Here is a 21553-nt window from a genome sequence, read left to right as displayed (position 1 = left end):
ACTGATCTGAGTGTACTTTACTTTACATTGGTCACTACTGTTCTCTCACTGTTCAGATGTTATTAGATCAAAGTTGTTTTGTTGTTTTTATCAGAAAAAAATGTTGGAAAATTACACGTTTGAGTTGTTTTGTGCATTTTACCGAAGCAAAATCGAGCAAAAAAACAAACAAAAAAAACTTACTCCTACCCCAACACTTTCTTGAAGGCCACTGTGTAATTATTACTTTAAATGAACATCATAATAGAAGTAGTAGTAAATACAACCAATAAATCAATAATTGCAATTTGAATTTATTCACATTGGGAGGTCCCTGCTATCCACCTTCCAAACTTGTCAAACCCGGAAGTCAGGATTTGCGGAAGTACATATACATGTACACAAAACGATATGCGTACACAGCTTCGGTGCGTGTTTGTTATTTCACGCCTCAAACAAAAAACGTTTTCGGCGTTAACGTGACATTTTCGGCGTCTTTTTTCCACGTACGTCGGGCTTTAATTTGACTATCGAGGGAGACGGGGCCGTTGTACGCGTGACGTCGACTGCCAGTGGAACGCAGAGGTGTCACCCAGGCTGAGGAGGAGCCGCAGAACTAGGAAGCGCCACTATTTCGACACAACTAAAAATTCAGCCAAACTCCTTTCAACCTCGCCTAAAAAGTTTTTAAAATTGTTCTTCCTTTTTTGGTTTTACCTAAAGGGTAGTTCAATATGATATTGATGAAATTGCTTCTCACTTTTTGCTTCATTCACCACAGCGCAGGTAAGTTTTGCAACAAACTCTCGGGTTGTTCAGAACTGTATGAATAATATGAGCATTTGTTTGTATCTACTCTTTATTGATATCCTACAGCCCCCCTTGTCCCCACACACACAAACAAATATTTATTAAATAATAGTTATCTATCTTAGCACATGTACCTGTACTAGTACGTGGTTTGTCCTGATAAGACAATTCAGTGTATTAATATAACTGTGTCTTAGTTACAGTATCAAGATTAGTAGTTCTAGTAGAGCACATATGTCAATTAGTGTCATACTAGTGAGGACAAGGACTGTACTAGTACACGGGCATTAATATCAAAGCTCCAACAGATTAATTGTTAGCTGTTTGTCGTTTGAGCATTTCCCCCCCTATTGGCTTGCGACCAGTTCAGGGTGTACCCCACCTCTTTCCCATTGAACGCTGGGATAGGCTCCAGCAGACCAGCACACTTGTGACCCTAGTGAGACTAAGCGGTTCAGAAAATGGATGAAGGATAACGAATAAATGCTCAAATTACTTTTAATTTCAAATGACTAGCAAATAAAGTTGTAATACCCCCTAATCAATCTATTAGTGTGTTGAATTGTCTCACTAATGAAGACCAACAGCGTACTAGTACATGGACCTTAAGTTTGATATCGAGGATATGGATTCATTTGGTTTTCATACTAGGAGGCTAATACGAATGTATGTAGCTGTTACTGTGTATGCTCAGATGATATAATTGGTGGTGAGAAGCTTTCTAAATAGCTACTGTTTCTCATGCAAATAAATCACTCGAGACAAAAAAGGAAACAAAATGTTGGCAGTCATCACGTCTAGAAATACTTTGACATGAGTTTACTGTAAATGAGGCCTAATGTCAGCATAGTCCTCTAAATAGGTACTGTACTTCATTCATTAGGTATAACTGTATACAAGGAGTTTATACAAAAGCTAAAACAAATATTAAATACTTTTACATAACAATGCAAATTTTTCCCGTTTCGTTAAGACAGTATTACAAGGTTTTTCCACCTTAAAAAGTATGTATAGGTGTTAATGATATATTTTTGACTTGTCAAAAAATGTGTTGTAAAATAAGTCATTTAAAGTCGCATTGCGGAGATTAAAATTATCAAATCAAAGCTTCTCATCATGCATACTCCACCAATGCCCAGATGAGTACAAAGAGCCCTGACTTTTTAACTGTGACTGCGCCTATGAGCTTGTATCTTCTCTTCAGTGGGCTCCACAGTTACTTGGGGGTGGGAAGGGGTAACATCATGCTCGCTCCTGCAGTGGTAGCGTCCGACACAATTGGGATGGAAACTGAAAAAACATAAAAAAACAAGAGGCCACCTTCGCGCACAGGCCAAACTTTAGGAAAACTGAATAAATGTTTATTCGAGCACAAATACTTGCACGCGCACCATGCATGATCTTGACACAGTGGTTGTAGTTACACTTTAAGCCAGAGGGTGGCAGTCGCGAGTAAAAAAAAAAAAATTACAAACTCCACAAAGCACCTTTAACATCAAACCTCCACCGTTGTGCTTTTTCAACCTGAATGTTTTGTTCTCTGGAACTACGACCATAACATAATTGAATGTTTATTCCCTGTGACCTAACCCTAACCCTTTTAAATGCAGAACTTGAAGTGCTGCTTTCTCAGTAAAATGAGCAAGCAAGATGACTCATTGTGAAAGATCAGTACAGTGTTGAGTGGAGTTCAACAGCTTTGTTTGAAATCCCATTTTATTAACTCCACAATATCAGCGATATGTAGTTATGTACAGTAAACCACCTACAGTGCTCAGAGCAAAGCCATGCACAGCGCAAAAATACCATAGCATTTGGAGTCAAGGAAGAAAGGGGAGGAGCTAATCGGGTAGCGCACGATACACGTCACCACACTTAATTAACTCATTCACTTCCATTGACGGCTATAGACGTCAAAATTTCATTTGAACTATTTATTAGTTTCACTTTTTTCCCCACTTTTGTTAAGAGTATGAAAACCTAGAATTTTTTTTACTGTATATTTAATACAGATATAAAATTTGTGATTAATCGTGAGTTAACTAGTGAAGTCATGTGATTAATTACAATTAAAACATTTAATCGCCTGATTCCTCTAATAAAAAAAAAGAAGAAAAGAAAGGAGTCAGACGATTAAAATTTTTAATTGTAACCAAACGCAAAAAAATAAATAAAGACAATCGCTTACCTCTTCGGGACGGGCATGATTATCATCGTAGGAGCGTGCATGCATGGCTCCCAACAAAATGTTTACTACATATGAAGGTGAAAGGCTTCACTTCGCTAGGCGTTAAACTGCTCTTTTGGACGTCCGCACATGTTGATCCCCATTCACATTTATCCCTCTGAATTTTTGGTTTCGGGAAACGAATAAAGAATACATCCTACATATGCGGACGGTCGTAGTGTCTGGAGTTGTTTCTGCAAGTTCCCTAACAGCTGTGTTTACTCTGCATGTTTTTTCCCCCGGAGATAAACAAGAACAAAACGAGCACTACTAACATGGCTTGTCAACAAACCGGCTTCTTGTTGACCTCCTTCCGGTTCAAGCTGCTGAAGTCACGTGGCCTTGCGGTCTAAAAATAGTATTCGTGCGGTTTCTCCATTCAATTGGTTAGAGAATAGAGATCTGCTTATTGTGGCAGCTGGTCCACAACAGTTGTCAATCATTATTAAATGTGTGGCATTTGTCGTTTACTCAAAGTGGCAGACGCGTTTTCTATGCTGCCAAAATGGCTGCGCTAACGCCCATTTTGGGACGGTAGATGTCAACGTCCGGATGCCTATTGGCACAACAACAGTGATAGTCGCATCATCGTAACACTGTTAATGATGGCCTGCTCTCAACAACATCATTAGCGCAGCATCTTTCAGTCAGGCCACAGCCTTGTCCGATTTAAAAATAATAATAATAATCACAACAGGGCTCGGTTGATATCCCCTGTCAGTTTGGGGTTGTAATTTCAAAACAATATAAGCAAAATAAATCATGTTTATAAAAAAAAGTGTTCCTCTTTCAGGGCAACTATTTAAAAAGAAATGTTGTTGTAGCTGTGCTAGGATGTTGTAAACGCACACGAGCTTCACGTCGGAGACACGGTTAGAAAACTCTCATTCCTTATTAGTCTCGGAGAACCTTGCTGGCAGTTTTGTTTTAAATCTGACCAAAAATATCCTCATTAATTAAAAGCACCGCTTATAGCGTTCTCAGTGTTTTGTTGTAACTTCTCACTTAGCTTCTTATTGCTTCAGGAAAGGCAGAGGAATCCGATTGTGTGAATGCCTTTTTTTTTTTTGTGACAAGTTGCTACGAGCCTGTAGCAGCCTCTGCCTGTCAGGGCCTGGCTACATGTAAGCCTTTCAGTGAAGCAACAAACTAAGCAACACGGCAAGGTGGAGTTTCTTGGCCTTTACGATTCATGTTGATATGGTTACTCTTCCGTTTCATTTCTCAAGAGAAACAACAAGGTGCATCCATATTATTATAGACTGTGAAATGTGAAGATGGTTAACCCAAATGGGCAATATTAATACCTGCGCATCACTTGCACATTTTGTTGTCTAATATGCAAAATGTTGATTGGATAATGGTAGAAAGATCGGAATCAAAAAATATCCAATCGCTGCAATCGCTTGACTATCGGAACCAAAATCCTCAAATCACCTGATGTGCTGCATAGCGTGATCTTTGAGGTTTAAATGGACCACTTTGTTGTTCTAGAAGACAGAACAAAGAACAATGACCTGGTCAATATGAATGCCGATAGGATTATTATTATGTGTGTAAACTCAACAAGCCTGTTAAGCATGCACGACCACTGACTGATTGTACTACACCTAGCAACATACTGCGTTATCCTCCAACAGAAATAGCACAGTGGCTTCTTTTTGGACTATGGATGTTTTTGGCCACTGTCTTTTAATCATAGATGTTAGCAAGTTATCAAATGTTAGCAAAATGTGGTATACTGGCGGTGATGATTTTGTCAAGTGGATACGCCAAAGGTGCTCAGACAACTAGTGTCTTCGTTTGAGTGTTTTCTTTTAACTTTTGTCCAGTGACAGTAAAGTCACAGGTCATTTCACTTTTGATGTATTGTCTGTATTTTAGTCCGGAACCGCTGTTCGCTGGATTGTTTCTTGAATTTTTAACACCCATTTGATCACTCCTGGAGATGGTTGTGTTTAAATCCATTAGCATTAGTGTTAAGGTAGCAGCAGCGGCATTCTTAAGGCAAAGCTGTAACGTATGCAGTCTTCCTCAGAACGTAGTTCCTAAGAACCCGAGTCTCTTTACAATTAGAACAGCTGTGTACTTGTTAACTCCCCCTGGCTATCACGTATTTCTGTAAAATGCTGAATGTTTCATGCCATTGGCTGATAAGCATAAAATGGCAATCGTAAAATGGCAGTCAAACTACCCAACACAATATCAGTGAAAAATGTAATGAAACTGAATCCTATCCAATTTATTGTTATATGCGTTACCAGTACAGAGCAACAAAATTACACTTACAAGGGGGGAGACACAAGCTGAAGTCTGGCAGTTTGCCACAAGCATAGGCCCGATTTCTCAGATGAAAAAGAAAAACATCCGGAAGCCACGGACTACGCTCCTGTAAGGGAGCAGATAATTGATTTTTTTAATTTATGTATATGTTCCTTTAGTGTGTCCGTTTTTACATCCTTTGTATTTTGTTGCAGCTCTGTTGCGAAGACCTTTGAACAAATACATTGCCCATTATGAGGGTTTGTCCTACGATACCGACGCCCTACACAAGAGGCACCAGAGAGCCAAGAGGGCACTCATACCTCAAGACGAAACCCTGCACCTGAACTTCCATTCCCACGGCAGGTCAGTTGAAGAACACGCACACAGCCATCGTATTTTCTCTTAGGCCCACAGACATTGTGTGTCTTTCTGAATAGTGTGACTGTATTTAAACCATCTACTTAGTTAAATTAACCCATTAAGGCCGGGAGCGCTCCTGCGCTCTTCTCTCTTTGAACCCGGGAGAGCGGATAAGTCATTTTGTTTTGTTTTTGACCGATTCTTGGTGTTTTAGCCGATGAAATGCATCTGAATATACACGAGCGGGTGACGTGGGCCTCGAAGCATGTCCTGGAATTGTATTTGAGCATTTATGGCTTACGCAGATTCGCGGGAGTTATGAATTAAATGACGCGTTTGACGACGGCGCAGGAGGAATTAGTGTAACCAGTCGACAGTGACATATTGTTAAATATGTTTGTAGACAATGAGGATGTTGAAAATTTGGACGGCTTTGTAACGGAATGGACAACGAATAATCATCACTCGATTCCCCGAGGTTATTATATGCGCTTCAGTGTTGAAGGTAAATAAATATACATATATAGTTATATACACGCAGATGCGACTTTTGTTTGTTTTTATATTGAAGGTTTAAAATAACAAACTTGTGTTTGTCTGAATGCCACAGGCGTAAGGCCTGAAATGCTTTTGGAATTATGTTTATATCTGCTCAATTATTTTTTTATGTTGTTGAATTTTTTTTGAGACTAAATACACGCACACACACTAATGACACAACAAGACACACCTGGGGCAAGACACAAGTGGCTGAGGGCACTGATTGGTTGACACGAGGAAGGGCAGGATTACACTTAACAAGACCAAGGGAGACACACAAGGAAAAACAGAACCCAAACATGACATTGTTCAATTGCTGACCAGGTAGTTATATAATAAATATGCCAGTTAAGTTATTTGTCACTGGTTAATTACCTTGCCTCAAGATAACACAAAAATGTGGTTGAACTGGGTTGTCTTGTTTATTTTTTCACTTGTATTTTTTCACTACGGATGGCTATTCCACAAAATGTCCTGGATCGACTGTGGGGAACATTAATGATCTATTAATCAATCACGGTAGTATAATAATTCATGCCTATTTTTTTTATGGAATGGCAGAATCATTATCCATATGCCATGGTAGAGGTCTGCGCTGATGTACCTGAACTTCACAGGTTGCCATAACAGTTGTGGAAGAAGTTGTGATATTATATCAACAAAACCTGGCATTTGAACAGGGGTGTGTAGACTTTTTATGACCACTTTTCATGCTTAGTGAGGTATATTATATAAATGTAATTGTCTGGATAGTTAACCCTTTGCAGCATTGAGCAAATACCCTTTACTTTACTTTTCACCCGGTCCATAGAAGGTTATCTACTTCTCCAAAACAGATGAATTTCCTGTTCAATTGTGCTCCTTCCTGTCACAGTTGGTGCACACAAATGTTGGTGCACACAGCTAGCGAGTGCCGCTTTTTTGGGTAGGAGACAATCACAGCATCGTTCTGCGCAACTTTTCCGATGATGTCATTTTTGAAGTAGACAGAAACAGAAGTAGTATGGTCATACAAGCCTGTACTGTAATAGTCAAAAAGTGTCATTTTCTTTCTAATTACTTAAAGCTCTCAAGGATGTATGCCATCACAGAGGGTTGTTTGTAAAAAAAACAAAACAAAAACACTTGTGACCACTGACTTAACTTTTAAAGGCGGGGAAAAAAGCACTTTATCACAAAGCTGTACCACATTATTTTTCTTAAATTGTAATGTTATCTGTCATTAGTGGCCTGGTGACATCAGAGGCTCTTGAGTCCAGCTCTAGTTGGCCCATGTGGTTAGTTGAGCGTTTGTGTCTTCTTCATGCTCCCTGAGAGTGCTTTATGTTTGTATGTTTGACTGCTTGTTGTGTTCTATTAAGTGCTTATTGAATCAATACTTTCAGAGAGGAGGGCATGTCAAACATTCTCATTTAGTTTGTGGAGACATGTACGGAGGAGGCTTTCTGAATTGCTCTGCTTTCTGGGCTGTTTGACTGTCACATGATGTGGTTTCAGAGTCCCATGTCTGAATAATTTTGCAGTTAGCTGCTTGTGCGCATGCACATTTTCTGCAATATAAATTCATACACACTTTTCTCTCTTAGTATTAAAATAATCTATAGGTAGGTCAATCAGGACTTGATCAGAATGTGAAGCTTTTCAATGAAGTAGATCTTCCCCTTGTTAAAAAGCTGTTAAATATCTTTGGACTTTTGAGGTGACTGATAAGGCGGGAAGAGACCACTAAATCTGTTTGTCCAAGGTGAATGCAGCTTCTGAATTGTTAACATGTCTTTGTTCAAATTCTCTTGTTCAGTTCTTAAGTATGGGAACCTTCCAGGATTGGGCAGCATGCCATCAATATTTAATTTTGGAACAGGACGAGAAATCCCTCACGCTAATACCCATTATAGAAAATGAATTTCAGAAGGAGTGCCTTGTTAGTCATTCTGTACTTAGTTTTGTTTTGTGTTTCTACTGATTTCTCACTTCTCTTTCTAGTGGCACAAACCTCAAAAGCCGCTGTATAGACACAGACATACTAAATTAAATCATTGTATTGATATCAATGTTGTTAATCCGCTACCATAGTGTTTAGTAAGGAATGTGAGCACTATTCATTGCAGTGCCTCAGGTTTGAGCAAGTCCATAGCTCATGTGCAACTTCATGTGATGTGGTGGGATGTGATTTGAAAGAGAGGATTATGAAAGCTGAACTCTTGACTATGTGCATGTGGTTATTCTCACAAGATACGCCACGCCACGCACTCATTAAGCAGTCATGCAGACACAAACGTCAAAGTAGTAGTTCTTCCTTTACTGACTCCATTAGATGTTGTATTATTAATCCTTTTTTTTGTAGAGGGTAAAGAATATGTGCTTGTCGCTGTTGTTATATTTGGGTTAAAAAAACCCCGCAACTATCGATCCTAACCATGAGCCTGTCAATGGCGTTTTTGCATTGTTTGTTAGCATTAAGCTAAGCAGGCTTTACTAAGGTAACGCTAGATTTGTTTTAAATACACATGTAATTCTCAGTTTTACTGTATGTTCCTTTATACAGTGTAAACAAACAGCGTATTGTATTGCTTTTGCCTGTGACTAAAATACAAACCAGGCAGATTGTTATAATAGTCAAACAACATTTCATCACATTTTGAAATTAAAATATTCCTCACAAAATCAAATTATAGCGTTCCAAGTTCTATGCTTTTCAATGGACGGAGAGCTTCCTTTCACCGAGTTGACCGCCATTTTGATTTGTGAGGTAAGCTTGGAATTGTCAATACTATCGATGAAGGTCATTTGAAGGTGGTTTGTTTGTGTTGGATAATTTCACTACTAAATACAGTCGTTTATGTAACAGTTCATGTTATTGCGTACCTGCTAGATAAATGGCGTAGGTGTTTTATGATCCTCTCCACTTAGAAGTGCTTTGCTGCCATCTTGTGCCATTCTACATTTTTAAACCCATTTTAGAGGGGCGTAAGTAGTTGGTGGATTTTGGCAACTCATGGCAGCGGTAGCCGCTTGGTCTCTATTGAAAATGGCGGATGTGTACCGTGTATGATAATGTTATTTCTTCTAACTACACATAATACTTGTATTCCATTTTTAGGCATTTCAATCTGCACATGAAGAGGGACACCTCAATGTTTTCCACGGATGTTGTCGTGGATGTGTCAGGAGAGGAGGGACCAATTGACATGTCGCATATCTATAGTGGTAAACTGTTGGGTAGGTCTCTTTTTTTTCACAACACAACATGCAAGCACATACGCTGTCTGTTTTCGATGGCTTCCCGTTTTGGGGCCCCTGCTGTGTGTCTGCAGAGTTCAAATGAACACAATATCCTGTTTCTCAGGTTTTTGTGTGTGTGTCTGAGACAGGACGGAACAGATCGAGACAAATACATTCTCTCCTTGTTCAGGGTCTTCCCTTACAATATTTATCGTCATGTAATCTAAGATTTGCAAAATAATAAACCGCGGAGCAAATAAGAGAATATTTGTGAAAATGGCAACATTGAGCTCACGTTATCGTAACTCTGCTTCATTTTTTTTTTATCCCTCGTATTTCAGGTGAAGATGGAACACTGAGCCATGGATCTGTGATCAACGGGCGATTCGAAGGCTTTATTAAAACCCAGCAGGGAATATATTATGTTGAACCCTCAGAACGATACTTGAGGGGAAAGAATGCAACATTTCACTCCATCATTTATCATGAGGATGACATCAGTAAGTACTTTATATGCCCGTTTTGACTGAATTGATTGTGTTGTGTTGATGCTAAAAGCTACCCTGGGAGATGTTTTAAGGATTTAATTCCACTATATACATAAACAACATGTTACAAGCTACACAAAGAAAAACAAAGTAGAGGTCAAACAACAAATAAGTGGATATGACAAAAATACTCACTCAAATTAAAATCAACCCAATGGATTGCAGCGAGCAGACAAGCAATGAGTGACGGGCCCCGCCCTGCCTCAGGGCAGCCTGATAGCTAACCGATGAATAATCTGCTGTGCACAGGCATAAACGCAGGAATGTACGCAGACTGTGAATGTACAGTGGTACCTTGAGCTACGAGTCTCCTGACTTACGACTTTAAAGATGTGAGACACCCCCCCACCCCCACCCCCCTTTTTTTTGCCTTGTGCTAAGCAAAACATTTTAGCTTGCCCTGCCTGTGCAAACCAAACAAAACATAAAAAGCATTTCACGTTACGTAGTTAACCAAACGCTACATAACTTTGTCTGAACTTAGCTTAACGCTAACACAAAATGCAAGACATCATAGATAGGCTCACAAAATGAGCTTGGATGGTGCAGCAACACATGTAAAACGGATAATATAACAATCATGGGCATGTCTTTTTTATCCTGTGGGAGAAACGACTAATACTACAGCAGCTTACTGAGCAGTTGCCTTTTTGTACACAGTATACGTATGCATATACTAAAGTGAAAACATGAAGTCATGATGAAAAACTGTCTTTCCTGTTTAGTTATGTTAGTACTGTTTGTTTTGTTTTAGAAAGCAAACACATTTTTAGTGCAGTTTTATGGAGTGCTCAAATGGATTAATGGCATTTTCATTCATTTCAATGGGGAAAGATGATTTGGCGTGGTCACGGTACAAATTAAACTTGTACAAGGCACCATTGGACTTTCAAATTGCAGTCAGGCCAAATAACTATTTTGGATTTGTAGAAATGTCTCGTGACTTAGCTTAATGGAACTGGGTTTTAAGTTTGTATGATGTAAATTAGCCACATTTTTGGAATCGGGCAAATTCTGAACTGAGGCTTGCTTGCAGACATATTTTTGAAAGTCGCCAGCTAGCCATAGCTTTATTCTATTTTGGGCACTTTGTATACAAGCAATTAAAAAATAAATGTATATTTATTTTCCAGACCAAGTACTGTTATTTCAGTACTTGCTGATAAGGAGTAATGATATTCGATAATTGCAATTATATCTTCCCTTTTTTTTATTTTTATGAAATAGTGTTAAAAAACACATTGGCGGCAAACATGACTCCTACGCGGGAAATGTTGATCTATTGGTGCACACAGTATCAGACCATTTTACAGGTACTGTACTGTATTTGTACAGAGGCACAGTATCACATCCGGAGTGACAGATTTATATGTATAATATATATTAGTGGTTAAAAGCTTTTGATTTCAGATTTGCACTGATGGACTTCTCCCAGCGCACCATTCATGACCATGTTTTCTGGCTATTTACCAGCGTATCCTCATAAATATGGCTCTGAAGGAGGCTGTGCTGATCACTCCGTGTTTGAAAGGATGAGGAAGCACCAGGCATCTGCGGTCGAACCGCCTGTCAAAGTAAGGGCCAACAGTGCTTATGTGTCGCCTCATGTCATACGTGATTAACTAAAAATCCTCTCCAAGCAGCCTCACACGACCACTCATGTATTTTATACCTCTGCAAATATATATTTTGTGCGTGTTTTCTAAAAAAAAAAATAATAATAAATTGTCTCCAATGTTCATTTGATAAGAGTGCGAATAGTGATGTGGTAGACGAGAGAGACTACGGCCCTGTCATTTTAAGACAAAAGAGAGCAGCAGCGGACGTTAGAAACACCTGCCAGCTCTTTATTCAGGCCGACCACCTTTTCTACAACTACTATGGCTCTCGAGAAGCTGTCATTGCACAGGTATTATTATCACATAGACAACAGGGAAATATGTTGTCTTTATAATGCCCTATTTGCTTGACCGTTAATCTTAAACCTTAACTTTTGATCACAGATCTCCAGCCACGTTCAGGCAATAAACTCCATTTACCAAATCACAGACTTCAATGGCATCCGAAATATCGGCTTCATGGTTAAAAGGATCAGGGTGAGTTGGACAATGCGTTGAGGCTCTAGGGATTAATAGCACTTATGTGTTGACTAACATACTTGACATGCTTATGCTCCTGTGCAACACAAGTGTGATGATTGTATAAGAATCATTTCTGTCCTCATTAATGACCTCACCTCTCAGATAAACACCACAAATGATCAGAGCGACAATCCTTTTCGTTTTGCTAACATCGGAGTGGAGAAGTTCTTGGAGATCAACTCTGAACAGAACCACGATGACTACTGCCTGGCCTACGTCTTCACTGACAGGGACTTTGACGAAGGCGTCCTCGGCTTGGCTTGGGTCGCCGCGCCCTCAGGTTGGTCACATACAGGCAATGTGGATGATAGGAATGTCCTGTGTTAATCTTTAGAATTAGGAAGTTATCTCACATCTAGTTACTGAGCAAATTTTCATGTATCGGTGAGTTTGAACAAAAATGGTTCCTGAATGTTTTTTTCGACCTACTGCTGCAGAGCTTGATTTGCTAATGCTAACCATGACTGGAAATTGACCTCTGTGTGCAGTAGCATAATCTGTCCTTGTTGCTCTGAACACAGGAAGCTCAGGAGGCATCTGTGAGAAAAACAGACTGTACGCTGATGGGAAGAGGAAGTCCCTGAACACTGGCATTGTCACCGTGCAGAACTACGCCTCGCACGTACCGCCCAAGGTGTCGCACGTCACCTTCGCCCATGAGGTCGGACACAGCTTTGGCTCTCCCGTAAGCGCAAACACACCAAACACTCAAGCCGCTGGCACTTGTGACATTATCGTTTGGCATTGTAACCAGCAACACGATACGTGTATATTGGCAGCATGACTCTGGGCTCCATTGCACCCCCGGAGCGTCTTCCAATCAAGCCCTGAAGGAGATGGGCAATTATATTATGTATGCACGAGCCACCTCAGGAGACAAGATCAACAATAACAAGTTTTCATCGTGCAGCATTGGCAATATGAGTGCCGTTCTGGCAGCGAAAAAGGATGACTGTTTTGTTGGTAAATTCCCTACTTTTACTGCTTATCAATTGCATTGTAGACATAATTATGCCCTTCCTTGCCACTCTCTGACCACGTAACTCATTCACTACCCGTCGTCTTCCGAACATAACGCTTTAGAACATTTTGACTCATCTTCCAAGACCTACAGAATATTGGGCCCAAATTACCCAAAGAAAGTGCATTGCAAAAGTATTCACACCCCCTGAGTTTTTGTTACATCACAAACTCCAATTTAAATCTGAGTTTATTTGGTGGATTAACTTCTGAAGTGTATTCAAATAGAGTTGCTAAAAAACTACATTTAAATGTGAAATGTAAATATTTTCTATAAAAGGGTAGAAAATGTAAGATTTAGTCACTCTGCTCCTGGTAAATTTATTTAAATAGACACTAAAAGGGAAATTTAAATGTGAAATGTAAATATCTCCTGTAAAAAGGGGGCAGAAAATGTGAAATGGTTATCTCTTCTCCTTTTTGTTGAAATAAACAATTTTTTTTTACTTGTGTATATGTATTTACCACCATTGTTATGAAGCCTGTAAAAGGCACTGGTGCAACCGTCCAAGCAATTACTTTCAGAAGTTAGATTGTTTGAAACTGAATTATTATTAAAATGTAGTCCACCTGTATGCAATAAGTCACGAGTTATCCGTAAATACAATGTGCACCTGAAAGACCCCAGACTGCAACACCTAAGCAAAAGACACCCTAGCCCAAAACTACCACGAAGACCAAGAAACTCTTCAAACAAGTGAGGGACAAGGTTGTTAAATCCAACTTGGTCTAATAAAATTCAGTCCTTTTTTTTTTTTTTTTTGGGATGTTGTAATGTACTTTTGCAACGCACTGTAGGCTGGTTTCACCAACACTTGTCATTGACATACAAGTGGAAAAACAATTTTTGTGGGTAAAGCAACAGTCAAGCAAAACTGACTTTGCGACACCTCATAAAACAACTGTAGACTGCAGAATGGCTTTTGAAATGCGCCGAGAGCAAAGTTGACTCACCGCAGGGCCCAAGTGAACATCTGGCTTTTTTACATGGTGTTTGTCACTCATTCATACGCCGACATGTACTGTTTATACAATACATGTAAATACGACAACAACATGTTTGCATTTTTCGTAGTCGATGGAAAAAGCAGGTCACCCTCTAATCTTTATCTTTCTACTCAAAAGCGGTCAGAGGCTTACAAACCCGAACTCTTCCACACCTACCCATCGAAAAACCATATTTCACATGCATGCCGTTATTTTTGTCAATCTCTTGTTGGGATTTGCTTTTCATTGTGTTGTGTCTGTGCAGTGTCAGGAGAACCTATCTGTGGCAACGGAATTGTGGAAAAGGGAGAAGAGTGTGACTGCGGCTACAGTGATCAATGTACAGACCCATGCTGTTTTAACGCCAATGAAGATGAGGACAAAAAGTGTAAACTTCAACCTGGAAAGATCTGCAGGTCAGTTGTGATCACGCACGGTTTCCACCAAGCGCTTAAATATAGTTCGTGATGTTCGATACCCCTCGAACACTCATACCAAGTACCGATATCATTAGTACTTTTGATACATATATTTTCCCACCAATAAACAGATCATTTGAAATAACTTTACTTCATATCCCAATATAGCATTTTCCCTTAAAATTGCATGAAATTAATGGCAGTTTTTTTTCCTTTTTTTTCTGTTCCTGATGATAAAACAGCCATGAGGCTACCTGGTATTGGTACTCACCCATCCCTAAATATAGTATGTATAAGATGCTACAAATTGTGAAAAAGTTACAAAATAACTAGCATGCACACTGACGTCCATTTTGATTCAGAGAAAAATGTCATTTGTGTTCTTCTACTTTGGTAATCATTACAGGTGAAACTATTATCAAACTATAGTGAACCTCTGTATATTCCTAATAAAAAGTAGTGCTTTGTCATCCTGTGGAATCTATAGGAAGTTATTTGTAGATTTTTGCTTGCCTGCAAGGCTCGGTCCTTTTTCCCGTGAGTAGTGATGGACTGGGTTAAACTTATTAACTTAAACTAAGGAAATAACTAAAACTTTAACATTGTAAACATTTTTGTACTGAAATAAAATAAAAATGAATATACTTTTCAAAAGCTGAACAAAATTATGTGACATTGAAAACGAAATAAAACTAACTAGAATTATAGCAAAAATGTCCTTTGTTTTTATCTTAATTAATATCACAAATGAGCTTTCAGAGTACACTTTAAATATATTTCAGTGTTTCTGTACATCCGTATAGAAAAAGTCAATTGTTTGAGAATTTTAGTTTCCATACACAAAAATTGCACAATTAGTAAAAAAATAAAAAATAATTCCACTTAACAAAGACTCCATAGAGATCCAACAAAAACTAAACTAAAATGAAGCATTTTTGAAAGAAAAAAACAATAATACAAAAATCACGAACTTGTTCTTAAAACTAAAGCACAACTGAATTAAAAAAAAAAAAAATCAACAGGAAGTAAAAACTATAATGCAAAATCCAAAATATGACCGGGAAGTCTACACAGCTGGTAGTGGATCAGGGTTTGAATTCCTAATTTGTACTAATTCCTAATTTGTACTTTGAGAGCAAATGCAAAGCCATGTCTGTATAAAAATATTTTCCTGCAGTCCGAGCCAAGGCCCATGCTGCACTGAGGAATGCTCTTTTAAGAACACACTTACAAGGTGCAGGACGGAGTCCGAGTGTGCTCTTGAGGGCGCGTGCGGCGGAACCTCTGCCCAGTGTCCCACTTCCCAACCAAGGGACAACTACACTGCTTGCCACGAGGACACACAAGTGTGCATCAACGGGGTATGTGACCTTCAATTTCACTTTATAGTTGGACTACATTGATTTAAGTTAGGCATCTTCTATCCACTTATTTGGAGCAGGTGTGTTCGGGTTCCATTTGTGAGAAGCACGACCTCGAAGAATGCACATGTGTTATAGAGGACGAAAAGGATGAGGCGAGTGAACTGTGTCATGTGTGCTGCATGGAAAAAAGTGAGTCAATAGCCAGAAAGACGGTCTTTAGATTTGAAAGCTTTAAGGATGTGGATATTCAGAAAACAAATCCTCTTTCTGCCCTCAGTGAACCCGAGCACATGCCGAAGCTCGGCCTCGGAGAAATGGGCCACGTTCTTCAACGGAAAGATCATCAATCTGCAGCCCGGCTCGCCGTGCAACGACTTCAAGGGCTACTGCGACGTTTTCAGGAAGTGTCGTCTGGTGGATGCTGACGGGCCTCTGTCGAGGCTCAAGAAGGCCATATTCAATGCAGAAATCTATGAGACCATTGCGGAGTGGATAGTGGCGAGTGTCTGATATGGATATCTCTAAATGTATCATACTGTGTGTTTGATTTTGTTCCTTCCATATGTGGCTGTCTTGCAGGATCACTGGTGGGCCGTGCTTTTGATGGGGATCGCTCTTATTTTGTTAATGGCTGCTTTCATCAAGGTCTGCAGCGTCCACACCCCCAGCAGCAACCCCAAACTACCGCCTCCAAAGCCACTGCCAGGTAACTGCAGCCTTGTTATGGGCCTGCTAAGCGGAGCAAGCAGCAGCGAAGCTGCTGCTTGCGGAGCAAGCAGGCACATATTACTATCCACCCTAGAAAAGTGTTTAATATTATTTTTATATTATCTTCCAGCGACTTTTCCGCAAAAATAGGGCCCGAACCGTAGATCGCACCGGGACAAAAGAGGTATCAAACGATGCGGCTCGATCTGACTCGCTGCGCTATTATTTTTATAAGAATTCCCAGTTACCATGGCGACGCTATTCCCAAAAAACTCCCAAATAAAGTCCCATAGGAATGAATGGGAATCCGAAAGAGATCAACTCCAATCAAGCACCTTTTTCAAAGACACGCTGCGCGCGCATACGTTAACCGACCGATATGAAAATTAGCTCATTTTGTTGGAATTTTTGTCATCTTTAGCTCAGTGTCAAAAAAAAATTTAAGGAATGAAAGCTCTCCCCCCTGTGCGGGTTCAAAGACAGTGAGCAAAGGGGAAAAGTCGCCTATTTAGAGTGTGACTAATTAAGGCTTCAGTGACGGGAACCAAAAAATCTATTTCCAAAAGTTTCACTTCAACTCGTCACCATGGCCACAATCTTTGCTCACTAGACATCAAATTCGCACATTTTGTAGCCACAAGCCTCTGCTTTCTGAAGAACTAAGTTTTATTTGGCTACGGTGTCATTTAGTACCTTTATTTTCACTTTAAGCGAGGAGAAGTCGGACTTTGGCGCCTATCTCCTCCATGTAATTTTCGCCGTTTTTGCCTCTTCATTTTCGATCAATCATAAGTTTTCAACCTGCTCTCATTTGGTCATTTTTCATCCGATTAAAAAACTGAGAACATGCTCGCGTTCCCCAAACCCTTGCCGTTCTAACGAGCCATTTCTGGAATCTGCATCTTCAACCGTTAAGTCGCGAGAGGCTTTTGTTTGAGGTGAGCGTAATCCTATACAAATCAATGGAGTGTTGGTGCGTGACGTCTCCTCACAACTTAAAATCAAATGTGTGTGCGTGAATGTGCATGTTTTGTAAAGGGGCAGTGAGATACTGTTAATTATGGTAGATTCCACATTTCTTGACCGATTTCAATGGTTTGAATTTTAAACTGTTCAGCTCATTGAAATGTTGGTTAAAATCAAATGTGTGTGCGTGAATGTGCATATTTCTTAAAGGGACAGTAAGATACTTTATTTGATCTTGATTATGGTTAACTTTTACATTTCTTGAGCGATTTCAATGGTTGAAATTTTAAACTGTTCAGCTCATTGAAATGTTACTTAAAATCAAATGTGTGTGCGTGAATGTGCATGTTTCTTAAAGGGGCAGTAACATACTGTTGATTTTGGTTAACTTCCACATTTCTTGAGCGATTTCAATGGTTGAAAGTTTAAACTGTTCAGCTCATTGAAAAGAGTTAGCAGGCCCATTCAAAATTTCCGCGGGAATTTTTCTAGTTGGATGATTAAAATTGACAGAATTGACCCCCCCCCCCCCCACCCCACCACCTGCATTTTTCATCAGCAGGTGGCAGTAACGATTCGAAATTGAACATTCTAAGTTCAGTAGCTTTAAAGATGTAATTGAAATGACAAAATGTATGGACTGAAATTGTAAAAACGTAAACAAACCTAAGAATATTAACGCAAAATATATTGAATAATAAAATAGTTCTAATAAATAATAAATACATACATTAATTTACTGAGATGTTACATGTCAGTTTAGATTGTTATCATTAAAACAGTTTTTGTGATGTATTGTGATTTGGGAACAGCTAAAGAAACCAAACCAAAGTGATCACATCTAACTTGCGCTTTTCGTTGTGCTGATTGATGTCATCGGCAAGCGTGAAAGCGCTTCAATTTATTTGATTATTTCTTCAATCTTAAAGTATCCTGCTTGTTTTTACGTCAACCGGATATTTCCCAGCCAATCCTGTAGCGTGACGTCCTCGGTAGGCGACACCCCGATACAATCTGGCAGCCTGATCACATCTGGTACCGACAACGGCTTTTGAAAATTGTTTAAACGGTAAACAGTAGCGCTAATGGTTGCCAAGTAGCGCTAATGCTAGCCAGCACGACCATGTAAGCTATCTTTTTCGATGCTATTTTTTGTACGATTTAATCGATTTCATTTGTTTATTGAATGTGCGAACATCTGATACGCTCACCAGGAACTTCCAACAACAAGCACACGGTATGTTTAATTTGCCAGAATTGACAGCGAGACGAGCATACCGAGTCTGTATCTCTCCAATGCAAGATCTCTGGTGAATTGGCTGATTACCATTTTGTTTGTTTTTCAAGTCAAGTTTTCAATAACCGCTAATACTGCTGGTCACTGAGTAAGCAGCTGCCTCTTTGAAGTTAATTGTCTCCAATTAACTTGTTTTTCTCCTTTTCATTGAGCAGAGACGAGTTTCATGGACAAAGAGGGAGGGAGCCAGACGTAACACACTACAGACATATTCCTTTTTGCTCTGGTTAATGTGCATTATCCTAAAAAAAAAAGTTTAAAAAAGTAAAAGTGCCACCGGGTGCTAGTTAACCTCAAGGACAGCACAAGGGTTTGTTCTAAAATTAGCTCACCAGTGATTTACTAAGAATTAAAGCACACGATGGTTACATTTTATATATTTAGTTTACATGATACATGTTTCTTCTGCACCAAATATTCTATATTAAATAGATTGTGGTCAATGGAATTTATTTTTTCTTTTTACCCAAATATTTGAAAAAGGGTCATTTTACATGAGTAATTTTAATGCTGTGATGCCGCGCTTTTTTCCTCATGTTTATCATACCGTCAGAAGCTAATATCAACCCATGCCTAATAGAGATCTTGCGATGGAGAAATACCTGTACAGACAATGTACGTAGCTTTTATTTAGGAGAGTAAATATTAGATCCGTTGGGGGGAAAAAAATAATTGCGCCTAGGTACCTATTTATACATTACAAAAATGCGTAACCAACAAATACAATTATAAAGTAGCCTACTTGTGCTCTATGTGCATTATATGTATTTTACTGCCTCCTGGTGGCCAAGATGCGCACACAAAGCACGAATCTTTACTAATTGTCATGACAAGTGGACTCATGTTCACAGATAATCACAGATTCTTTTTTGGACCCTGTCCTTTTATTTGTGGCTTATTCGTGTTTTTTTTTTTTTACCTGATCCTCTACTTAATTGTATTTCTTTCAGATTTTTGTTTTTCTTTGATAGCAATTATAAAAAAGTGTCAATTATTTGTGGATTTTTGCTATTTGCAGTCACATCCGGTCCCAATTCCCAGTGAATAGTGAGATATTGGTGTGACATGACATTTTTCTAATGTGGCAATCAAGATTGGGTATGTTGTTAGGTGCTGAAAAGAGCTTTTGAAAGAAAGCGTATATTCATAATGCCATCTTAACCTTCCCTGTGACCAATCAGCAAGGACTTTTAACGTATAGTAATCAATTTAAAGTGTGTAAAAAGAAGCTTGATTACGCTTTATGTGGTAAATTTGATGGAAACCATTTAGCCACTGCAACTGAACTGAGCCATTGTTGCCCCTTCTAGGTACCTTAGGGAGAAGGCAGCAGCAGCGGGCCCGCGAGCAGAGGTACGCGCCGCGGCAGCATCGCCATGGCAGAGCACAGGACTACCAAATGGGTCAGCTGAGGCCCTGAGATTTTTTCTAGTGCTTACACAGGAAGTTCTTCACTCCCAAGGAGTTCCTGTAAGAGGCGCAACCAAATACAAGCGTATGGCGCGAATGCAAGGCCAAACAAGCTCACTGGAGGCCTGTGTGCTGTGATAACCAAGCTTACCTTAGCCTTCCTATGGAAAAGATCTTTAATGTGTTCTTAATGTGATTGTTTTTTTTTGTTTTGTTTTTAAAAAAAAAAAAAAACTTTTTTCTTAACGAGTCCGCAGTAGGACTGCAAGTGAAACGCAGCATTTTACTGCCAATCAACCCTGAGATGTCTTGTTGCTGCCAATCACACTTTTCAAACATATCATTTTTATATTTCCATGTGATTGTACACGTTTTTCTATACGCCCCTCCAGAAGTATTGGAACAGAGAGGCCAACCATTATTTTTGGTGTCGGCTGATATATTTTGGTTTGACACTGAAATTGCGATATTTACATCTGACCAGGGTTAATCGTTTTGGAATTTTTATTATTAGTTTTTCATAGCGTTCTTTATTGCTTTCCACTCATTTTGAATACAGTTTGGTAGCCAAAAAAGTTACCCATAATGCATCGCGCTCCTCGCACACTTCGTTAGCACCAAAACAGATTGTGCAGCTTTTTTGCCTTTTAATGGTCAGGACAGATGAAAAATAACCCCATCATTGCCAAAGATGAAAGCAACGAAATGTTTTGCTATAATGATGTTTTAGATTGTTGCTTTGTAGATCAAACAAGGAACTTTGAAATTTGGGCGTGAGACTGGTGGGGTGCGCAGGCTATAACGTACACTAATAATATAATAAAATTAACTTGCACAGAAAAGTTTTCTACTTCCCCTAGCTTTTCACAAGACGGTCACAAAAAGATTCACAGAAGTACAGTTCAATTTTCTGTTGCGCCCCTCCTGGGAAGAACACATTTCATGCCCCAACTTTCCGTGGTAACTATAAATATTATTATCGTCTATAAAATTGTAAGTACACCTGTGCATTATGATTAACATGAAAGAAAACCAAAAAACAAATCTAGATCAACTTAGAGCAAAAAAAAAGTGTCAGAAAAAAATAGAAGTGCATCAGTTTGCCTGAAATAAAGGAGCGCGCCACTGCCACCTACTGTGGTGTATGTGTAATTACACAAGGACTGCCCAATTCCTCAGCTAAAATAAATAAATATTGTAAGCCACTAACAAGAACTACCAAAATAATTCAATTAAAATGTATTACACACAAGTTCAATAAAAATCAGTTTTTATAGGTGCAATTCAAAT

At 39.2% G+C, this 21553-nt stretch overlaps 1 protein-coding gene across 1 annotated transcript; it reads left to right on the top strand.

Moving 5' to 3' along the window:
* The first annotated feature begins 357 nt into the window (after positions 1 to 357).
* On the top strand, positions 358 to 21527 carry adam10a (ADAM metallopeptidase domain 10a). The gene is made up of 16 exons (XM_086071821.1): positions 358 to 765; positions 5494 to 5644; positions 9282 to 9400; positions 9745 to 9903; positions 11425 to 11525; positions 11702 to 11860; positions 11955 to 12047; positions 12195 to 12372; positions 12614 to 12777; positions 12872 to 13055; positions 14365 to 14515; positions 15696 to 15879; positions 15960 to 16071; positions 16160 to 16380; positions 16462 to 16588; positions 20164 to 21527. Exons 1-16 carry the CDS (start codon positions 714 to 716, stop codon positions 20271 to 20273), a joined length of 2265 nt encoding a protein of 754 aa, XP_085927947.1. The 5' UTR covers positions 358 to 713; the 3' UTR covers positions 20274 to 21527.
* Positions 21528 to 21553: the final 26 nt, after the last annotated feature.

The sequence above is a fragment of the Leptonotus elevatus genome, chromosome 3 (genome assembly GCF_054856555.1).
Source record: "Leptonotus elevatus isolate MCC_2025b chromosome 3, RoL_Lele_1.0, whole genome shotgun sequence".
Lineage (NCBI taxonomy): Eukaryota > Metazoa > Chordata > Actinopteri > Syngnathiformes > Syngnathidae > Leptonotus > Leptonotus elevatus.
Note: the sequence above shows the minus strand (reverse complement) of the source record. Positions and strands in the feature narration are given on the sequence as shown.